The 22,389-nt window shown below is 33.5% G+C and overlaps 3 protein-coding genes and 1 pseudogene across 5 annotated transcripts; 1 reads left to right on the top strand and 3 right to left on the bottom strand.

Annotated features, from left to right (window-relative positions):
* Nucleotides 266-1,204, bottom strand: Olfr1291-ps1 (olfactory receptor 1291, pseudogene 1; annotated as a pseudogene).
* Nucleotides 6,685-11,282, top strand: Olfr1290 (olfactory receptor 1290). Of its 3 annotated transcripts, NM_146262.3 has the most exons (3): nt 6,685-6,743; nt 9,118-9,326; nt 10,317-11,282. In NM_146262.3, the coding sequence occupies exon 3, from the start codon at nt 10,344-10,346 to the stop codon at nt 11,280-11,282; it is 939 nt and encodes a 312-aa protein (NP_666374.2). In that variant the 5' UTR covers nt 6,685-6,743; nt 9,118-9,326; nt 10,317-10,343. The 3 variants fall into 3 exon arrangements, with proteins under 3 accessions (NP_666374.2, NP_001265716.1, NP_001265717.1); NM_001278787.1 differs by lacking the exon at nt 9,118-9,326; NM_001278788.1 differs by lacking the exons at nt 6,685-6,743; nt 9,118-9,326 and adding an exon at nt 7,032-7,083.
* Nucleotides 11,283-16,171: 4,889 nt separating this feature from the next.
* On the bottom strand, nt 16,172-17,068 carry Olfr1289 (olfactory receptor 1289). The gene has a single exon (NM_146404.1). The coding sequence runs from the start codon at nt 17,066-17,068 to the stop codon at nt 16,172-16,174; it is 897 nt and encodes a 298-aa protein (NP_666516.1).
* Nucleotides 17,069-20,775: 3,707 nt separating this feature from the next.
* Nucleotides 20,776-21,714, bottom strand: Olfr1288 (olfactory receptor 1288). The gene has a single exon (NM_146400.2). It carries the CDS (start codon nt 21,712-21,714, stop codon nt 20,776-20,778), a length of 939 nt encoding a protein of 312 aa, NP_666512.2.
* Nucleotides 21,715-22,389: the final 675 nt, after the last annotated feature.

The raw sequence follows: 22,389 nt of genomic DNA, 5'->3' as shown, positions 1-22,389 counted from the left end.
CTAGGAAGTCTCAGTTGTACACAAATAATATGATAATATTTTAGTTGTGCTAGAAACTAGTGAAAAGATATTTTGAATTAATGCTATTAATTATGAACCTGTATAAAAACCTATATACTCACATAGAATAAATTGAGTAAATGTTTGAACCTTCTTAAACAATTGTTATGTGAGGTAAAATGGAATTTTACAATTGATATAAGGTCTGCTGAATAATGTAATAACTTTCTTTCCTCATTATCTCAATCTCATGGCTACAGGAGACCTACAACTTCATCCAAAAGTTTAAATTCCATTGTCTCAGGCGTCTCATGGCAGTTTTCATCTCTGTGTTCCTCAGTGTGTATATAATGGGGTTCAAGAGAGGAGTGACCACAGAATAAAACACAGCAAGGAATTTATCTAATGACTTGATGGGAAAGGGCCAGGCATAAATGAAGATGCAAGGTCCAAAAAACAAAAGAACTACTGTGATATGAGCAGTCAGTGTAGACAGAGCCTTAGATGACCTATCAGAAGGGCGGCGCTGGATGGTAGTTAGAATGATACTGTAGGAGATGATTAGCAAAACAAAAGAACACACAGTAAGCACACCACTGTTGGCAATGACCATGATGTCTAACCTATTTGTGTCTGCACAGGCAAGTTTGATTACTCTAGGAAGGTCACAATAAAAACTGTCAACCTTATTGGGACCACAAAAGGGTAAGTTCACTGCAAAGGCCAATTGGCTCACTGAGTGTAGGAAGCCAGTTGCCCATGCAGTAGCCACAATGCCAACACATACATTGCCTCGCATAATTATAGTATAGTGTAGAGGCTTACAAATTGCTACATATCTGTCAAAGCCCATGGCTATGAGGGTCACCATCTCATTCCCCCCAAAGAAGTGAAGGAGAAATATCTGGGCAAAACAGCCATGGACAGAGATGACTTTGCGTTTCCTGAAAAAATCAGCAATCATCTTTGGTGCTGTGACAGAAGACAGACACAGATCGATGAATGAAAGGTTGGCCAACAGGAAATACATAGGAGAGTGGAGGTGGGAGTCATAGGTTACAGTCATGACAATAAGAAGGTTTCCAAACACAATTCCTACATAGAAAATGAGAAAGAATGCAAACAAAAAGACCTGAAGTTCCTGAGAATCAGAGAGTCCAATAAAAATAAATTCTTTCACCACAGAGTCATTTGCTTCCCTTGATGATTCATTCCAGAAGAGAGTCTCTGTATTTGCCTTGGAGAAGACAATAAAAAATTAATTCAGCATTGTTATATGCAAATTTAGCTTCTGTTCACACATTAAGGATTTGATATGATCTATTGCATACAGCTCCTAAGCTAAAAATAAAAACTCATGATTTAAATCTCATTGCTTCCTTCCCTGTATTGTTCCTCAGTTAGCCAAGCCTCCCAATTTCTCTATGGTTTTAGGCTCAATCCTAAAATAATGTGAATGTTTGTGCTGCGTTTTCTGTACTATCTTCCTAGGCTTACTTCATTCATCTCTGAATATCAAGACATTAAGATATATAGAAAGGTCCTTACATTTAAAATGTTAAAGTGCTTAGGAGAAAATAAATTAACAAATGAAACAAAATGTATAAAATGGAAATGGCAAAACTAAGTTAAAATATAGTGTTTTAAGAGATTCCATGACACATCACTTATGTATAACATAAAAGGCAGAGATAGGTATGATGAGCAATGTCTTGTGAGGGATAAGAGGATATAAAAAATGTTCTGGTAGAATTCTGTTATCTCCTTTTTTTTGGAAATTTACATACTCATAACCAATTGTGCTTACAAATTATGTTCAGTTCTTCATTATTCCAGACCTTCTTTAGCCATTCCTAGTTAAGTATCAAATAACTGTGTACAAAGTCCTATGAAAACTTAGTGATTTTTTTCCAAATATGGGGAAGATCTAATCATAAAATAATTCATGAAACTCTTTAAGTTTGGGTCTCCTTAATCCAGTAAAATTATAACCATGTGAATGCTGACAACACTCTAGGTTAGAAGATATATTATGGTGTGGCTAGTTAATGAAAGCATTTCTTTAGAATCATATTGTGTAAAAAATTGTTTTGAGTTTTAATATATTTTAAAATGTTATATCATCTGGGGAATAGAGAAGAAAATAGACATGAGATGAAAACAGAAAAAAATTCCAGAACATAGCTCCGTGAGAAATATGCTGAGCATGAAGATTGTTCAAACATTCCTATCTGAAGAAATTCAATATCTACCATAGTTGAAAATAAGAACTTAAGAATGTAATTTATCAGAAGAAGACAGAAATCTTGTAGCTCATTATGTGTCACATCTGCAGAGTTTTGTTGCTAAGAGAATGGTAAAGTCTAATCCCCATCTAGTGTCTCTCAACCAGCACATAGCCTCCTCAGGCTTCATTGGGGAAAGTTAAAAAGTCTCAAGATGTTTTTAAGTGATTTGCAGATTTAATTTTTTCGATTTTCTTTCATTGAAGGAGGTTTCTTGCACCTCACACTGCATATATGCTACTAAGGAGCAAGCATGACTAAGGAGTAAATACTTTAATCACACCATCTTTGAATCCAATCTTTCAAATATTGTACTTTTCATAACCATCTTTTGCCTTAATTACTTTTTCAACAAAATATCTTTTTATTCTTTGGGATGGAAATCAAGGCATTGGGTTTAAATCACATCCACTGCTTGATCTTGGATGTCTTAAGAAATATTCAGGGGCCTTTATTTTTCTGGTTTCAAAATGGCATAACTCAATCAATAGTTTTCAGAATATCCACAGTTGTATCAATGTATATTTCAACTTTTATGAAAAAAGTTTAAAATTTCCCTGAGAATATTTATTTTAAAAACTCACATAAAAGGGTATACTAGATTTAGGGGGACAGAAGAATTGTAAAATCCACTAAATGAAGAGGAAGTAATTTCTCATGTCAAAAAAGTAAGTGTAGGAGTCAATCTTTCCTGCAGCTAGAACACCACTAGCAAGGGTTATTACTCTTACTCTTACTATTACTCATGTTAATTATTATAATTGCTTAAGGCAACCCTAAAGGGTTTTTCATTCATTTTCCTGAAGAAAAGAATCAAAACTGAGTTCCTAATGAAATTCTACTCATGGAAACATGTAATTTTTAACAAAATTCTAACCTGTGGTTGCTTCTACTGATGATTTTAATTTTGTTATTCCACTTACCTCTTTCATAACTTGAAGAGACAGCAGTAATCTTAAGAGACAGAACAGCATAGAGTCCCTTTTATACAGTCGTTAAAAGCATCCATTTCTGGGAGATTGACTTTTATGTGAATTGTCCTTCTGAGCAAACTGATTGGCTAATGGTAAGCATTCATAAAGTAAGCAGAAGCCCCTAGAGGATCCAGAAACAACCTGAGATTTCCTGGCAAATTGGTTCAATGTTACAGGTTTTCTCTTCGCCTTGGAGGAAACCGTCTATCTGAGTTAAGTATCATTGTCACAATTTCTTGGGCCACTGGATAATATTACTATCTCATTCAATCTAAGTCTGATTGTCAAAAAATTAAAATACATGAAATAACATGGAGAAATTAAATTCTATATGTATTAATCATATAGTGAAAGATAATATTTAGATATTATACAAATAGCATAGCTTAAGCTGTCAATGACCAATATGTGGAGAACATAGGAAAAAATACTCAGTAGTATTAAAAGTCTCAGTGCTTGCAGTTTGCTTTATTTATCTTATTTAATTGCAATGAAGACACTAAAGTGAGCTAAGATAAACAACCAATGTTTTTAAACTAAATATAACTTCGGGAAGTAACTATTCAAAATACTCTAAATTGTATGTGTCTTTTTCTCTAAATCATTCTTTAAAGAAGACTACCAAGTCAACAAAATTGTGCTTTATAATATACAAAAGGTTTCTTTTGGGGGAGTTGAAGGATTACATGATTCAAAATCTATGGTCTATACCTTAAATGACAATATACATTATACATTACAAAGTCAGCTGAAAAGAACACATACAAGTTCTAATGTTTCTTTTTCTCTTTTTCTTTCTTTTTAATTAGATATATTTTATTTACATTTCAAATGTTATCCCCTTTCCTAGTTTCCCCTAAAAGAACAAAACAACAACAACAACAAAACCTATCAACTCCCCTCTTCCCCTGCTCTACAACCTACCCATCCCATTCCCACCCCTTGTCTTTCCGTATACTGAGGCATAGAACTGTGAACATATGTCCTGTCAAGACATGACCTAGGGCCTCTCCTCCCATTGATGACTAACTAGGCCATCCTCTGCTACAAATGCAGCTAGAGCCACATGTCCCACCAAATGTTGTCTTTGATTGGTGGTTTAGTTCCAAGGAGCGGTGGGGGTACCCATTAGTTCTTTCTTTAAGTACACAAGATTATTTTCTCTTCAGTTTACATATTTGTTGCTCTACATAAACCCATATTTTTCCCCAATGGACCCACATAACTTCCTTAATAGACATCTATTAATATTCAGTGTTGTCCTACCTACAAAAAAATACTGATAAAGTTTCATTGCATACATATACATGAATTTTTGTTACTTAATTTTAATCTTTTTTTACAGTCCAGTTTTTATCCCCCTCCCTGTCTACCTTCCAACAGTTCCTCATCCCATTCCTCCTCTCCAGTCTCGAAGAGGATGTCCCTACCCTCCCCAGCCCATCCCACCAGGTCTTCCCATTCCCTGGGGCCTCAAGTTTCTCTAGGGTTAAGCAAGTCTTCTCTCACTGAGGCCAGACCAGGCAGTACTCTCCTATATATTTGTCAGAGGCCTCAGACCAACTAGTGTAAGCTGCTTGGTTGACGGCTCAGTGTCTAAGAGATCTTAGGAGTTCAGGTGAGTTGAGACTGCTGGTCTTCCTATGGGGTTGCCCTCCTCCTCAACTTTTCAAGCCTTTCCTTAATTCAACCACAAGGGTCCAGGACTTCAGTACTTTGGTTGTGGCTTTTTACAAGCAAAATGACATAGAACTTTGTGCAGCAATTGCTGATCATTTCACTTTAGGTATGCTGATTAAGAATAACCATGTGTATTACCTTTATTTTATCATCAGCATAATTTATTGCAACTGAATATTAGGTGAAATTATTTGATAGGTAGACATCTTAATTTTCTAAAATCAATAGAGGAAATGTTTGTATTCTATAGAGTTCATATGTATAGGATTCAGTTCATATATGCCAATATCACAAACATTTATAGATCAAACTTCATCAGTCATGTGATCAATATTTGATAAATATTTACCATGTATTAGGAAATTACATTCACATCATGGGTATTGTTCTGGTGTTATCTCAAATGTTTAACATATGGTCTCATAATTAAATGAGGATGCCTCAATGCAACTTAGAAGGTTGAAAGAAATAATCACAGGAGACAGAGGGAGGGAGAGACATGGGTGGGAAAAGCGAGGCAGAGGCAAAAAAGAGAACAAGGGTTAGGTATGGGGGGGAGTCATGAGAGAAGCCCAAAGGGCTAGGAGAATGAATGGAAATAAGCAAGCTATCGGCGGGAGGTGCGGGACCCTCTAGAAAGTACCAGAGACCCAGGAGGTAAGAGACTCTCAGGTCTCAATGGGACTGATGTTAGCCAAAATGCCCAACAATGAGGACAGGGAACACATAGAGTCCACATTCAGTAGATAGATAGGGCCTCAAGTGGAGGAATGGGGTTACTAACCCACAGTGAAAATTTCTGACTCAGAAATATTACTGTCTGAAAGAACTACAGGTACTGAAATGGATAAGAGACTGAGGGAAATGTGGTCCAATGACTGGCCCAACTTGAGGCATCTTATGGGGATGGTAGGCACTAAAGCCTGACACTTACTGATGCTATGCCTTGTTTACAGAGGGGAGCTGGGCATGGATGCCCTATGAGAGGCCCTCAAGCAGCAGACTAAGGCAGAGTAGATACTTATTCCCAATACCTGGACCCCTATGATTGAATTAGGGGAAGGATTGAAGAGACTGAAGCAGGAAGGGACCCCACACAAACACTAGTAGTCTCAACTAACTCAGACCCTAGGGAGTATCCAGAGATTAAGCCACCAACCAGGGGCATACAGGGGCTGGTCAGAGGCCTCTGACACATATATAGCAGAATTCTGCATGGTCTGGCTTCTGTGGGAGAAGATGTTCTTAATCCTTGAAAGACTTGAGGCCTCAGGAAAGGTGGGTGGGGGACCCTCTCAGAGACAAGGGAGAAGAGGAATGGGATGAGGAACTGTGAGAGGGTGGTCCAGGAGAGATGAGTAATGGCTGAAATATAAATAAATAAAATAATTTAAAAAAATGTGGTCACTAAGATTATATTGATATAGTAAGGGACCAGGCAGGAGCAAGCTTCTCTATATTCCTTATTGATGAAGTGAATGATTTTGTAGAGTTGACTGACATTGTCAATGCTGGGATGACTAACAGGAAGTTTCACTTGTCCTATTTTCTATTTACACGGATATGTAGCTCTCAGAATCCCGCTTAACAGAGAAGTCCCTAAGAGATGTTCAAGATAATTATGTCCAACTTTCTCGTTTTGTTCAGAACACAGAACAGGTGACATGGAACCCCCATGAGACAATTTCAGGAAGTTAAGATCGGTCAGGTTGAAAGGAAAACTGTCTCTAGACAACATGAATGTCTTCATAAGCACATATTAGATGGGAAGAAATTCTGACCCAAGAGAAAATTATGATTTTTCGTAAGTCATCTCTCTGATAGTCTTCTATTATATAGTTCTTAAATTATTTCTAGCTATCTCTTTATACCAATAGCCACGATGTATTAGGTTGAGAATTGTTTCTTTGTCTTGTGAGTTTTAGAGGCCAATTAATGAGTTTTCCCTACCTCTCCTATTTTTTGATTGCTCGTAATCTATATCATAATTTCATCATTTTTTTAAATCAGATAATCCATATGAGTAGTATGCAGCTGACATTTTACAAGTATTCCCTGCAACTTAACCAGACAAACTGTTTTTAAATTAAAGAGCACACAGTAGAGAAGACAACTCTAAACTTTGAACTGGGAGTAAAGTCAAAGTAAGTTTAGTGGTTATTATGGAAATTAGATAAAAATTTTCTGCCAACTATTATCTTCAAGGAGAAAAAGAATTACCTACTCCCAAAGATGAATCCCTATTTTATTGTTAAATATAGAGAGGTTAGTCCTGATACAATTAGCCACAACAAAAGTGGATACAACAGCCTGAACTTACATGCATTTATACATACACTTATATTCATACACCCATATATGTAACACTACGAATCAAGGACAAAGAGGCTAGCCACTGAGGGGTAGCATGGCAACAGTATGCAGGGATGGTATTTGGGAGTGGTATAGGAAATAAAAGACATTGGTATTGGTATTGAGATTAAAAGAAAATAGAAATATAATGTAATTCTACTTCAAGCAAGAACATATATAAAATGTATGTTTATATATATGTATATAACTTTAGTAATTTATACACATATATAAATTTTAAACATATATAAGTATACATGTATATATATATCACATAAGTATTTGCATATGAACATATTTGTTACATTTGAAAATATATATTTTATATATACATACACATCTATATATTTATTTATGTATGCATATCTTAAACAAAGAGTTCAGGTAAACATTAAAAACACTGGCTGTAATTTTATGAACAATATTGTTTCAAGATACACTAGGACATATTAATAAAAGGAAGAACTCACAAATTGCACTGTGTATATATAGTAAGATTTAATGATTTCCACGTGTATATTTTATTTTATATTTTCAAACACATCAAATTGACTATGCAACATTCTCTAAGCTATTGTAATATATGTCATCATTTTTACTATTTATCACATGGAAACAAAACATTCTGAGTAAATTCATTAAAAAAGGTCTGGTACAATGTGTCAGACAGCAGTTATATCATGTTTACATTCACAAAGGCTGATCCAGTAGTGTCCTATATCACCTAAAATACGAGAGGTGACAATTCAAAAGGAATTTCTTCAGATTTGGTTCTATTTTGCAGCAGAGGTCCAAAAGGACAGTTTGACTTCATTTTGTCAGGGAATTAATTCTTTTAGTAATTCTTTTTTGTAGTTCTATAGTTCTATCATGATTAACAAAATTGAGCTCTGTAAACCTTACTTCATGCTATAGTGGAAGAGGGGAAAAAGCAGGAGTCCTATGCAAAGAATTACAGCCAACTAAAGATTCCTGAAAGTGGGAGAAATGGAGTATTCCAGGGAAAAGCAATTCCATTGGTTATACAAAAAGTAACAAAAGTAAGATTATACAGATGGAATGCTGTTTATATATACATTTATATGTATATGTGAGTGTGTTTGTATATGTGTGTAATGAAATAAGAGGCCATGATTTTCTTTTTTCACTCTTTATTACACATAAATTCTATTTCATAAAATTTATTGTGAATATAGTTTCCCATTTCTCTTTTCTTCCATGTTCCTTCCCACCCCCTCTTATTTGTATTCTTTGTGTTTTTCACTAGAAAAGAACAGGCTTCTAAGATATAACAACAACAAATATATATATGTATATGTATATATTTAAAGGTAAAACAAAAACCATCATATAAAAGTTAAATGTAACAAGCCGATAAAAAATTCAAGAGCCCCAAGAGAAGGCATAAGAATCAGAGACCCACTATTCAGAAGCTGCATAAAATTACTAAAAAGGCATCTATAGTATTTATGCAGATGTGCGGACCCTTGTAGGCCATGTGCTTGCTTCTTTGCTCTCTGTGAGTTTATATGACATTTTCTCAGTTGATTTATGGCCTTGTTCAAACCCATGATTTGAAAGGGAACAGGGAACAAGATATGGAAGAATCTTGAGGGAGGAAATGAAAGAGAGAAATGTTGTAATATATTATAATCTTAAAAGATAAAAGAAATAATAAAAAAACAAAACTAAAAGTTCAGATTGACCTGAAACATTTTAACCCATGGAAAAAAATAGTTCAAAACCACATACTCTTCACTGTGTAATCAATGTTATTTTCTTTTCCTGGTGATAGTCTTTGGGATTTCATTGTTCACTTTCTCTAGGATAAAAGAAAGTGAGACCAATAAGACTCCAAACACCAAGTCTCCAAATTTCTGAAAGGAGAAAGAAATGGGAAATGACTATTCATCTTCTGGTTTTAGTGTTGTTCAATATATCAGCATAAGTACCCCATCTGTGTTTTGAGGTGAATAATTGCTGCTTCCTGGAAGTATAATTTCACACTCACTCAAGACTGACAGCCAAATGACAGGTCAGGTTTGCTTACAAGTTTATTTAATTTATTATATTTTTTAAAACAACACAGATGACCAGTAGACCAGGGACACAATGAGAAAATATACTGATGATAGATGATATATTATTAATGTACTTTCAGATTAGTTTATGCAATTTAAGACCAATATTTTCTACTGCTAAGATTGTGAGTTTTAGAGCTCAGGTCTGAATATGAGTTGAATAGTTGCTTGGTGAATCCACTTCCTCATGTATTTGCAACGTTAGTTTGTTAATCAGTTTAGTTGAAAAAATAAACCTTATAATATATATATATATCCATATATATATATATGAATAGTGAACCAGATTTTTCCATTTCAATTGCATGCGTATGTATACGTCTGCATGCTTCCCAACTTAGGCTTTCCCAACAAGTCCTTTAGTGTCTTAAGCTAAAGTTTTCATTTATTCATATTATTCTATTCATGTTCAAAGTAATCATTATATATCCTATCTAAATAATGAGATCTTATAATACCATTTGTATTGAAATTCAGTGCAATTCACCACCAGTTGCCAAATGTAATCCACATTGTTGTTATGGAATGTCATGATGACATATTCAGATATTTTCTTTAGGAACCACACACAACTTTAAGTTTTCACATTACAGTCTTGATATCCTTACATCTCTCATAAACAGATGTTTCTCACAGAGTATAAAAGTCACCCATTTTGCTTCTTTTCTTGGGGAGTTACTTAGATTCATTAACTTTCATTTTGGCAACCAGTTGCTCATGATTTGCTTTGATTTCTCTTTACATGTATGCATTTCTATTGAGGTAAGTTTCTGTGTGAATGACAAATTCTACAGGGAAAGTAGCCTCCCTCATACCTCTAGTTGTTAGTTGTTCTGCTTTTTTAATTAGGTATTTTCTTCATTTATATTTCCAGTGCTATCCCAAAAGTCCCCCATCCCCTCCCCGCCCCACCCCTACCTACCCAGTTTGTTTGGTTTTTGCAGGTTACTTCTGAAGACACACTGAGTAAAATGGATGAAGGCAATCACACTATGGTGTCAGAATTTATACTCTGGGGACTTTCCAGCTCACAGAGGATTGAAGTCTTACTCTTCATGGTGTTTTCAATGCTTTATCTTCTCATTGTTTCTGGAAATATTGTCATTCTGGTTTTAATCACCACTGACCCCCATCTGCATTCTCCCATGTACTTCTTGTTGGCCAACCTGTCCTTTATTGATATGTGGCTTTCCTCAGTCACTACTCCTAAGATGATTACAGACTTTCTCAGAGAAAACAAGACCATTTCCTTTGCAGGATGCATGTCCCAGGTCTTCTTTGCCCATTGTATTGCTGCAGGAGAGATGGTGCTGTTGGTGATAATGGCTTATGATCGCTATGTGGCCATCTGCAAACCACTCCACTACTTCACCATCATGAATATGAAGAGATGCACTGGGTTGGTGTTCACTTCCTGGACAACTGGATTTGTACATGCTCTTAGTCATTTGGTAGTGATTGTGGAATTGCCTTTTTGTGGACCTAAGGAAATAGATAGCTTTTTCTGTGACATGCCATTGGTAATCAAGCTAGCTTGCATAGATTCCCGTGACTTGGATGTTCTAATGAATGCTGATTGTGGACTTGTGGCTGTAACTTGCTTTATTCTGTTGCTTATTTCCTACACATATATTCTTATCACCGTATGTCAGAGCTCTAAAGCTGGTGCATCTAAGGCAATGAACACATGCACTGCCCACATTACGGTGGTGCTGATCTTTTTTGTGCCCTGCATCTTCATCTATGTATGGCCTCTCAATATCACTTGGTTGGATAAATTTCTTGCTGTATTTTACTCTGTTTTTACACCTCTCCTAAATCCAGCCATTTATACTCTGAGAAATAAAGAGATGAAAAATGCCATGAAAAGATTTATAAGTAACTACCTTAGTCACAAAGGAAATTTATAATATCTAGATAACTGTACCAAGTATTTCACATTGTAAGACTGATTCTTTGAAATAAATTTTAAATCAGAAAATATAATTTATGTTAAAATTTGTTCCAATCTCCAAATATAAGTTAGTAATAAAAAAAGGATATGACATTTATTGACCAACCATTTAATTACTGTGAAAACTGAATCTTGAATCTGATCAGACATGCTTTTCCTACACAGGGATTTCATTTAACTATTCTTCTGTTTTTAGTAAATTTGACTTAATATTTTTCAACAAAGTCATATGTATATAAATTTATAATAATATCTTAGTAAATTTTACTAAATTGCCTTACCAGGCATAGGTTTCCACTTTTGCATGAACACAGCTATCTACCAAAACACTAATGGAGTGAGCTGAAAAGGATTAGAAAAGATCAAACAAAAGATATACATTTAACAAAACAGCAGTGGTGTATATAATTTGGGGTTTTCATTTTATGTAACATGAATAAAGAATCATAATTAAACAAGTAGAATTAAATGAGATTTCTAAGTTATCTCCATCTGAGACTAAAATTTGTTCTTTAAGTTACTACTTAATATAGTACAATATCCCAAAATGTACTATCCATAATGTCTGTTTCCACAAATTGAGCAATTAATTATTAGAGGTATTGTACTTAATTTAGTTGCTAATACACAAGTCATTAGCAAACATATTTTTACGTGTACATATGGTGGTGTTGGTCAGTAAAGGTGCAGATGTCTCTAAAACTCCAACCACTACATATATAAATACACTTGGTGGATGGAACAAAGCTCAAACAGCTTCTCTTACTGGCAGGCTGTAATTTGTGGTTTAAAAAAAGGGTCAATAATTTTATTATTTTGAAAAGTAATTTTATCCATCTGTTTGCCTAAAAATTTCATAAATTCATAGTTTTTAATATCTGAGTAGTACTCCATTGTGTAAATGTACCACATTTTCTGTATCTATTCTTCTGTTGAGGGACATATTGTTTGTTTCTAGTTTCTGGCTATTATAAATAAGGCTGCTATGAACATAGTGGAGCATGTGTCCTTATTGCACGTTGGAATATATTCTGTATGTATGTGTGTGTGTGTGTGTGTGTTTGTGTGTGTCTGTTTATTATGAAAAGTTGACCCCCAAAAAGACATATATGAAGGCTGTGGATCACAAATTTAGCAGAGTATTTAGGTTGGGTACCTAGGGAACCATTTACATAGAAGAAACTGATGAGTCCCAAGGATATCTATGCTATGGTAGCACTTCACAAATAGCTTGTTATTAGGGTTAACAATATGTACACATAAAATTAATGATTATGGTTAAGTAAAAGTTAAATCTTTAAAGTGTTTCCACTTAATTTTAATGAAATTGATAAATTTTTAATTAGTCTGACCAGTGAAATAGAATAAAATCAAATAATGAGACAAGGATATATCAGTCCTTTTTGATATGTCTTAAGGATAATAAAGATAATAACAAAATATGGAACATTTTATTCTTCTATATTTCTCAGCTTTGAGGAAATTGATGCACTTGCCAAAAATTATACCTTTCTCTTTCTCTTATTCTATTTTTGGTTGTACTTGAAGTCTTAGACAGTATAAAAATCAAAAAAGACACAGACTTAAAATTGTATAACTCTTTAAATTGGTAGATAATAAAAATTGTTGTTTTGAAAATAATAAAGAATCCAAACAGCAATTATTAGATATAATAAATTAATTCTGAGATATTGCAAATGATGACTATTGAAAATGTTATGTATCTCTCCCTTAGCAGTAGACTTGCAGAAATGAAATGAATAATTCTTTTTGTAATATCAAGATCTCAGGATCATCTTTAACAGAATTATGCCATGAAAATTATATAACAATACTGAGAGCATTAAGAAAAATATAATAAAAACTGAAAAATTCAATTTTATATATTATAAGGCTCAGTAGATGATTAGAAGTTTGATTTAATAGATTTTATTCTTCATGTCCTTGATTTAGTCCTCTCTGGTTTGTTGTATGTTGGTCTGCTGCAATGTTTTATCCTTTCGTAACTTCTCTGTGCCTACATTTTCAGCATTAGAGTCCATTAAGAATTTATCTATGAGACAAAATGTTATGAGCATTTCTTTTCTGGTGCTCTGATTCCCATCTCTTTCTCTCTTTTTCATCCTGACCCCACAACCCTGAATTCTCTTTTTTTTACTAGTCAGATGTTATATCTGTCTCTCTATAATTACTATAAATATACACTTGCTACTCAAATTTTGTTAATTGTCTCACAATTTTGTGAAAACTGGCTTGCTTAAGCCAGATCTTTGACAAAATTCATTGAGTTTGATGTCTCTTATGGCTTTCAAATTGTACCAATTCTTCTTACCCACCTTTCTTTCCTTGAACCCAATGGTCTAAATAATTTTTCCAATTAACTGTTCCATTATTTGATTTTTTTTATTTTGTTGAATCTATAAGGTAGTTTTGCTTATTTTTGTCTGATCTCTTTCCTATAGAACATCATTAGGCAGATAATTATTATTAATTACTTATTATTGCTTCATTATACCTTATTTTCCACACATGATTCATAATGATCTTCATTTTTCGTATCTTCAAGTTGTTTGTTTCTCTAATTGTTGTAAATTTATAGCAAAATTCTTACATACTAATTTTAGCTTACTAGGTTCATTCAAAGAGAAACTATGGCACTTTTATTTTAATGATCATTTTGTGGATGCTTGTATGTACTTATGATTTAATTTGTTATAGTCATCACTGTCACTGGACTGTATTTTTGAACGTCATATGGTCCATTTCTTATTGCTAGCAGATTATTCTACTTTTGTCTTTTTCATTTTTTTTGGCTTTATCATAATAGAAAATGTTTAGGTACATTTAAAGGTGACTGTAAAAAGAGTCCGTAGATGTGCAGCATTCTTCTTCCACTACAGCTTTGCTGTCTAGTTGTATTATTAAGTTTTGACATCAGACACCTTAAAGGCCAAAGATGATACTTAGATGAAATTTTAGCTTGCATATATTTTATATTGAAGCAGTTTGACAATATTTCTTGCACATATGGCTTTATCTTTTGTAAACACTGTAAGTTTAAAATTTTTGTAAATTTTCTACTAGGTTGTTGAGTTTATGAAAGCTATCTAACTTATATATAGTAACTATTGTTGTTGTATATAAATTATTACTCCTTGTGTGCCATTAACTTTCTCATTTATCTTCTTTTTAGATAGTCTAATATGATACTAAAATTAATTTTATTAAGACATTTAATACATTGTAAATTCTAAAGATATTAGTTCATGTTTTAAAAATTTGTGTGGTTTTTAAATTGATTCACATCATCAGTTCATTTAGAAATTGTTCTGTAGTATGGTGAATAGTTCAAATGCCTTCTTTTCCAAAGCATCCTATTGATTCCGTCACTTTATTAATAGCTCTCTTACCACTGATTAAAGACTCTATCTGTTCATGTGTTTTAGGGACCTCATGGTTATTTTGTTTCTCTTGAGTAGGCACAATTCTGACCCTTTTTCTGTCTGAATTTCCATGTCTATTCATTCATTCATATTATAACAATTCAACCATGTTGATTCTTAGTTAGCACTGTCATGTTCAACTTTAGCCTGTATCAAAGCCAATAGGAAGGTGAAAAGTTACCAGAATAACTGTTAAGTTTTTATAAAATATATAGTTTCTCCTTTACTTCTGTCCTGATATTTAGAATTCCTTACAATGATGACAGAATACATGTACATTACACAAATATGTGTTTGACATTCTTGCATATAAATGTGTTAATGTCACATTGCATATAACTGAACACATTTCCAATTGTAACTATAATGCCCTAAATGAACGATCTACTAAGACTGAAATATGTCATACCCCAGAACTAAGTTCTAGAATACCATTGCATAAAAATTTTTAACTGTGTTAACATAGAGGATTCGCATGGCTATTGTAATATTATCTAATATTGATTGTGTGGTGAATATGTCACATGTTTATGTCATCTTACATATCTCCTCTATTTTATTACTTCTCATAAAAATCATATGTAATGCATATCATTATGTCTTTTTTATAAAGATGACATTCAAACCTTATAAAAGATAAATAAGTACCCAAATCATATTTAGCAAAGCTTACGTGGAATTGAATTCAACAGCTTTTAACTTTAAAATTCTGACAAGGAATAGTGATCAATTAATGTAAGTCATATTCTTTGTGCCAGCATGACAAGTGACTGGGATACTCTTATTTTTTTCACCTTTTAAAACCAATTGCTGTATTCTACAGGGTATCAAACACTGTGAAGGCAAATCATGGTGGTAAATTTGGTCTCCATATCACACTTGATAAAGTACTATCAGACTGTGGTTTATGATAGTAGTAGGAGACAAATGATATATGGTTACCAGTTAGAAATATCTCTCATAAATCTCTGTAATTCAGATTTTAACTCACATCATTTAGTACCTTTTTTTGTTTTTTAGTTAGGTAAGTAGTAATTCTTTTATTACGCTTTTATGAAAATGAGCAAAATAAAGTTTTCTTTAATGTAAAATAGTCCAGCTTGTATTTTTTATTATCTCAAACCCAAAAGTATCCAGGAAGTCTCAGTTGTACTCAAATAGCACCGTAATAATACTTTTAATTGTCCTAAAATCTAGTGAAAAGGTATTCTGAATTAATGCTATTAATTTTGAACCTGTATAAAAAACTATATATTCACATAGAATAAATTGAGTAAATGTTCAAACATTCTTAAACAATTGTTATGTGAGGTAAAATGGAATTTTACAATTGATATAAGGTCTGCTGAATAATGTAATAACGTCCTTTGCTCATTATCTCAATCTCATGGCTACAGGAGATCTAAGACTTCACCCAAAAGCTTAAATTCCATTGTCTCAGGCGTCTCATGGCAGTTTTCATCTCTGTGTTCCTCAGTGTGTATATAATGGGGTTCAAGAGAGGAGTGACCACAGAATAAAACACAGCAAGGAATTTATCTAATGACTTGATGGGAAAGGGCCAGGCATAAATGAAGATGCAAGGTCCAAAAAACAAAAGAACTACTGTGATATGAGCAGTCAGTGTAGACAGAGCCTTAGATGACCTATCAGAAGGGCGGCGTTGGATGGTCATTAGAATAATACCATAGGAGATGATTAGCAAAACAAAAGAACACACACTGAGCACACCACTGTTGGCAATGACCATGATGTCTAACCTATATGTCTCTGCACAGGCAAGTTTGATTACTCTAGGAAGGTCACAATAAAAGCTGTCAACCCTATTGGGACCACAGAAGGGTAAGCTTATAGCAAAGGCCAATTGGCTCACTGAGTGTAGGAAGCCAATTGCCCATGCAGTAGCCACAATGCTAACACATACATTGCCACGCATAACTGTAGTGTAGCTTAGAGGCTTACAAATTGCTACGTATCTATCAAAGGCCATGGCTACAAGGGTTACCATCTCACTCCCCCCAAAAAAGTGAAGGAGGAATATTTGTGTAAAGCAGCCCTTAACAGAGATGACTTTGCGTTTGTAGAAAAAATCAGCAATAGTCTTTGGAGCTGTGACAGAGGACACACACAGATCTATGAATGAGAGGTTGGCCAACAGAAAGTACATAGGCGAATGGAGGTGGGAGTCATTGGTCACAGTTATGACAATAAGAAGGTTTCCAAACACAATGCCTACATAGAAAACAAAAAAGAATGCAAACAGAAAGATCTGAAGTTCCCGAGAATTGGAGAGTCCCATTAAAATGAATTCAGTCACCACAGAATGATTTGTTTCCCATGTTGATTGATTCCAGAAGAGAGTCTCTGCACTTGCCTTGGAGAAGACAATGAAAAAAAATTGTCAGAGTTGTTATATCCAAATTCTTACCTCTGCTCACCCATTAAGGTCTTGCTATGACATATTGCTTAAAAGCTCCCAAACTAAAAATCAGAACTTGTAATTTAAACTATACTGGTTTTGCTTTGCTTCTTAGTTAGCTATCCAAGCCTCCTGTGTATCCATGGTACTAGACTCCTTCCCAACAGAATGGTGCTGTCTGTGCTGCGCTTTTGTACTCTCATCCTAGACTTATTTTCTTTACCCTCTGAATGTTAAATACAAAACAAATAAGATGTGATGAATAAAACATTCCTTATATGAACATCTTTAAGAAAAAAGAAAATTTACTAACATGAAATTAAAGGTGAAAACAAAAATGAAAGAAAAAGTGAACATACAGGATTTAAAATGACAAAGTCATACAGTAGACATTTATAACATAGAGTCAGATTTGATGAGTAATGTCTTTTAGGAGACATAAATCTTAGATTTCCTCAATTTCTTGGGCGAATGCTGTTATTTATTATTTCTTTGTGATTTATCTAGTCAAAACACATTATGCTTAGAAATTATAATTATCCTTATTCCAGATCTGTTTCTCTACACTTGCCCAGATAAATTTCAAATTACTTTGTACAAAGTTCTATAAAAATTTAGTGGTTCTACTTTTTCCAGAATAAAGACAGATCTAATCACAAAATAATTCATGAAAGTTTTTGGTTTGTGCCTTCTTAACCGAGTATAAATATAATTATCCAAACTGATAATACTCAAGGATATGATTTCTGTTGTGAGATACATTACGGTGTGACTATTTCATGAAAGCTTTTGTTTAGAATCACACTGTGTAAATTAAAGTTGTTTTAAGTGTTCATTTGTTCCAAACTTTACGAGGATAGGGAAAGAAATATTCCAGGCTGTATCTCAATGACAAATATGCCAAGAATAATGGTTTCAGAGTTCTCAACTGCTAAATATCAAAATCTACCAGAATAGAAAATAAGAATTTAAGAATTTTATTTTTTAAAAATAAAGTAATTCTGTGGTTCACTATGGGTCACATCCGCAGAATTGTGTTGCTAAGAGGATAATGATACCATGCTATCCTCATCAATGGTCTTTCTACCAACAGAACTTCCTCATTTCATGTGAGCCTCTAGGAAATATGCAAGAAGTTTTAGAAGAAGGTAATGATTCTATTTTTAAATTTGCATTCAAATTAAAAGAGTTCTCTTGGATCATTTTAGAAATTTATTCTTCTCTCATATATTATATCCTGAACACAATCTCTCCCTCACAAACTGCCATCTCCCCCACATCCTCTCCTCCTTTGTTTCCCTTAGGAAAAGGGCAGGACTCAACAGTATATCAACAAAACATGTCATACCATGTTGCAATAATAACAAGCACATCCACTCACTTTAAGGCTGGGTGTACTGCTTTGGTTTTAACAACCATAGGCCAAGCCTGATCAAAGAGAAAATGCTCACAATATATGTTTTGAATTGAATAATTTAGTGTTGTGTTATAAATCATAATCATGTTTAACCTTGATTTTTTCTAAAAGGCAAACATCTTTGTACTCACAGGGATGAGAATCAGAATCAGGGCTTTGGGATTAGGCACAGATCCACTACTTGATTCTGGGTGTACAAAGAAAAACTCCTGTGCCTTCAATTTTCTGTTTTCAAATGGTATAATCCAATTAATTCTTCTCAGGATTTACATAGTTGTAACACTATATTTGCGACTCCTATGTGAAAGAAATGTTCAAAACTATTTTTCCCTTGGATTAATTAGGGGAAAAAAAAAGCATGGAACAAGAAAATACTAGGGTATTGTTTTGTTTTGTAAGAAGAACTAAATAGAACAGCATCACAGAGAGTAAAGGATATGTTTAATTAGTAAATTTAGGTGTAGAACTCAATAATTATTGCACTACAACACTGATAATATGGGTTATCCTTTTAATATTAGTCATGTTAAAACTTCTAAGAATTTAAGCAACCCTACAGGATATTTTTTTTCCTGAAGAAAAAAATTAGTTCTGCAGAGTGAGTTTCTACTCATAGAAGCATTACACTACCAATGAAAATTTTGCCCATAGTTGCATCCACTGATTAATGTCAATTTTGTTATTCCACTTACCTCTTTCATAACTTGAAGAGACAGCAGTAATCTTAAGAGACAGAACAGTACAGAGTCTCTCTTAAACACACTTTAAAGCATTAACATTTCTGGGACTTTGGCTTTTATACAATTGTCCTCCTGAGCAAACTGCTTGGCTAATGATAAGCATTTCTGAAGTAACCAGAAGCCCATGGAGGATCCAGAAACAGTCGCAAGGAAACTGGCAGACTGATGCAGTGTCATAGGCGTTCCCTTGTCCTTTGGCAGAAGCATGGGTTATTCCTGAGTTAAGGGACATTGTTGCAGTTTCTTAGATCACTGCACAATTTTACCATCTCACTCAAAGTGTGATTGCAAAAAAATAAATAAATCCCATTGTAAACAAATAAGGTAATATTACAGAATTAAAATCTACACAAATAAATCAGGCAGTGAATGATAATATTTCAATTTCATAAAGAGAATAATTCAAAGACATTGATAGCCAGTATGAGGAGAGCATATCAAAAATTCCCTGAATAATTTATAAAACCTCAGTTCATATGAGTTTTTTTTTTATGCTTTAGTTACCATGAAGACATTTAAATGAGCTGAGATAAACAGCTAGGTTTCTAAATCACATCTAAGAAACTCATTTAAGACTTGTCTCAAGTTGTGCTTCTTGACTACTATGCGTTTCTGGTTTCTTCTGAAGAATTCACACACATTCCTCTTCCTAAGCACCACAGCTGGAGAGCTGGCACATTAAATAGTGTCTTGGCAGTACAACTTTAGGCATTAAGTCTCTTGAAATACTTTAACTTGTACATGTCTCTTTAATGTTAAGCATAAACTTCTCTGAGGAAGATTACCAGGGAAACAAAGTCATGCTATCATGTCAAAGTGACATACAGAGATATTACATGATAAAAGTATACTATGTCTATGTCTAAAATGACATTATACATTATCATGGAAAAGCAGGTAAGAGAAGGACACAAAAATCTTAATAGTGATGGTTATCCTACTTATAAGTCTTAAATTAAAATTATTGGTTTACATAAACCTTTATCCATTGGATCCACATAATTTCCACAAGAAATATATATTAGTAACCAGTGTTGTATTATCTGCATATAGATGCTGATAAAGGTTCATTTTATATATATATATATATATATATATATATATATATATATATATATATGCACATTTATTTATACAAACCAAAAAGCATGAACATTTGTGCAATAATTGCTGGTTATAATAACTTAAATAAATATGAATACTTCAATTCAATACAAAAATATAAAACCAACAAGATTTAGTTATGTTGATTTGAAAACATATAACACTTTTATTTTGTAACCAGCAGAAGTTATTGTAACTCCTTATTAATTGAAACTCTTTGATAGGTACATTCTTATGTTTCTAAACCCAATAAAATAATGTTTTTATTCTATAGTGTTAATATTGATAGTTTATCACATTTTCAGTGTTGATACTAATAAAATTTACTATATAAATTCCCTAGAACTTAAAACCTGTCTACTTAGCCTTCTGATGGCCAACCTCATATCTTTATTCCTTAAAGTATAGATAGTAGGATTTAAGACAGGAGTGAGAACAAAGTCAACAATAGCAAAGAAATTATCAAGTGACTTGGTCGGAAATGGCCATACATACAGAAACATGCATGGTATGAAAAACAAAACCACTACAGTGATGTGAGCTGACAAGGTGACAAATGCTTTGGATAAATCAGTTGAAGAATGTTGTCGTACACTGGCCAGGATAAAAATGTATGATGTAATCAGAAAAAAGAAGGTACACATAGAAATAAAGCCACTGTTGGCAGAGACCACAAATTCTAGTTTATAAGTGTCCATGCATGCAAGTTTAATGACCCTTGGAAAATCACAATAAAAACTTCCTACATTGTAGGGACCACAGAAGGGTAAATTTACAACAAACAGAAACTGAGACACTGCATGAATCATCCCTATGACCCAAGCTGCTATTACCAAAATTATACATTTTTTGGGATTCATGATCATCAGGTAGTGAAGAGGCTTGCAGATTGCTATATATCTGTCATATGCCATGGCTATGAGCAGTACCATCTCAACTCCACCCATCACATGAATGAAGAACATTTGTGTCATGCAGCTGTGGAAAGAAATGACTTTACAGCCAGTAAAAAGATCAGATATTGTCCTAGGAATTGTTGTAGATGAAAGGCCCAAGTCAATGAGCGAAAGGTTGGCCAATAGAATATACATGGGGAAGTGTAAATGAGAATCAACAATCACTATGAACACAATGAAGAGGTTTCCAAAAAGAATCCCCACATAAAATAAGGAGAAGAAGAGGCCAAAGAAAATCTGTGTTCCAAACGATTGTGCAAGTCCCAGCAAAACAAATTCAGGTAGAGCAGAAGCATTAACTTGGTCCATTGGATCAGAAAGTTGGGAAAATACATAAAAATCCTGAAAGACAAGATGAATTATTTTAAGGCATCAAAGTAAGATTAAATGTTAGTCATTTAAAATCAGTCACTGTACCAGAGATATTGTTTAACACTAGACAATTTGTTTATCAAAACAATTTCTATTAACAAGTATTTTTAATTGGTGTAGACAATTTACAAAATGTGAGGAATCCAGTGTATATAAGATTTATGGAGTTTGAAAAAAGCTCTACTCAGAATGATATACTGCATTAAATTATAGCAATTGATAAAAACATAAACATGACACGATTTATGTAGTAGGATAAAATGTATTAAATTCTCAAGTGCAGGTGAAATAAAAAGAGATATTGGGAACAATCCTAAATGAATGCAGTAGTCCAGAAAATGAAAAGACTCTGTAAGGACATTAACATTGTTTTCAAAACTTAAAAAAATTATTTTAAAACTGAAATTTAAAACTAATAAAATTAAGTGAATATCAAGCATTAGAATGGTGAGTCAAAACACTTAACTTATTTTTACTTATGCCAACTGAAAAAATAGACTCAATGATAAAGTGCTTTAAGAGCACATGTGGAACTTTCATCCTCTGTACCAAAAGAAAGAAAGAAAAATGGAGAGAGAGAGAGAGAGAGAGAGAGAGAGAGAGAGAGAGAGA

The sequence above is a fragment of the Mus musculus genome, chromosome 2 (genome assembly GCF_000001635.26).
Source record: "Mus musculus strain C57BL/6J chromosome 2, GRCm38.p6 C57BL/6J".
Lineage (NCBI taxonomy): Eukaryota > Metazoa > Chordata > Mammalia > Rodentia > Muridae > Mus > Mus musculus.
Note: the sequence above shows the minus strand (reverse complement) of the source record. Positions and strands in the feature narration are given on the sequence as shown.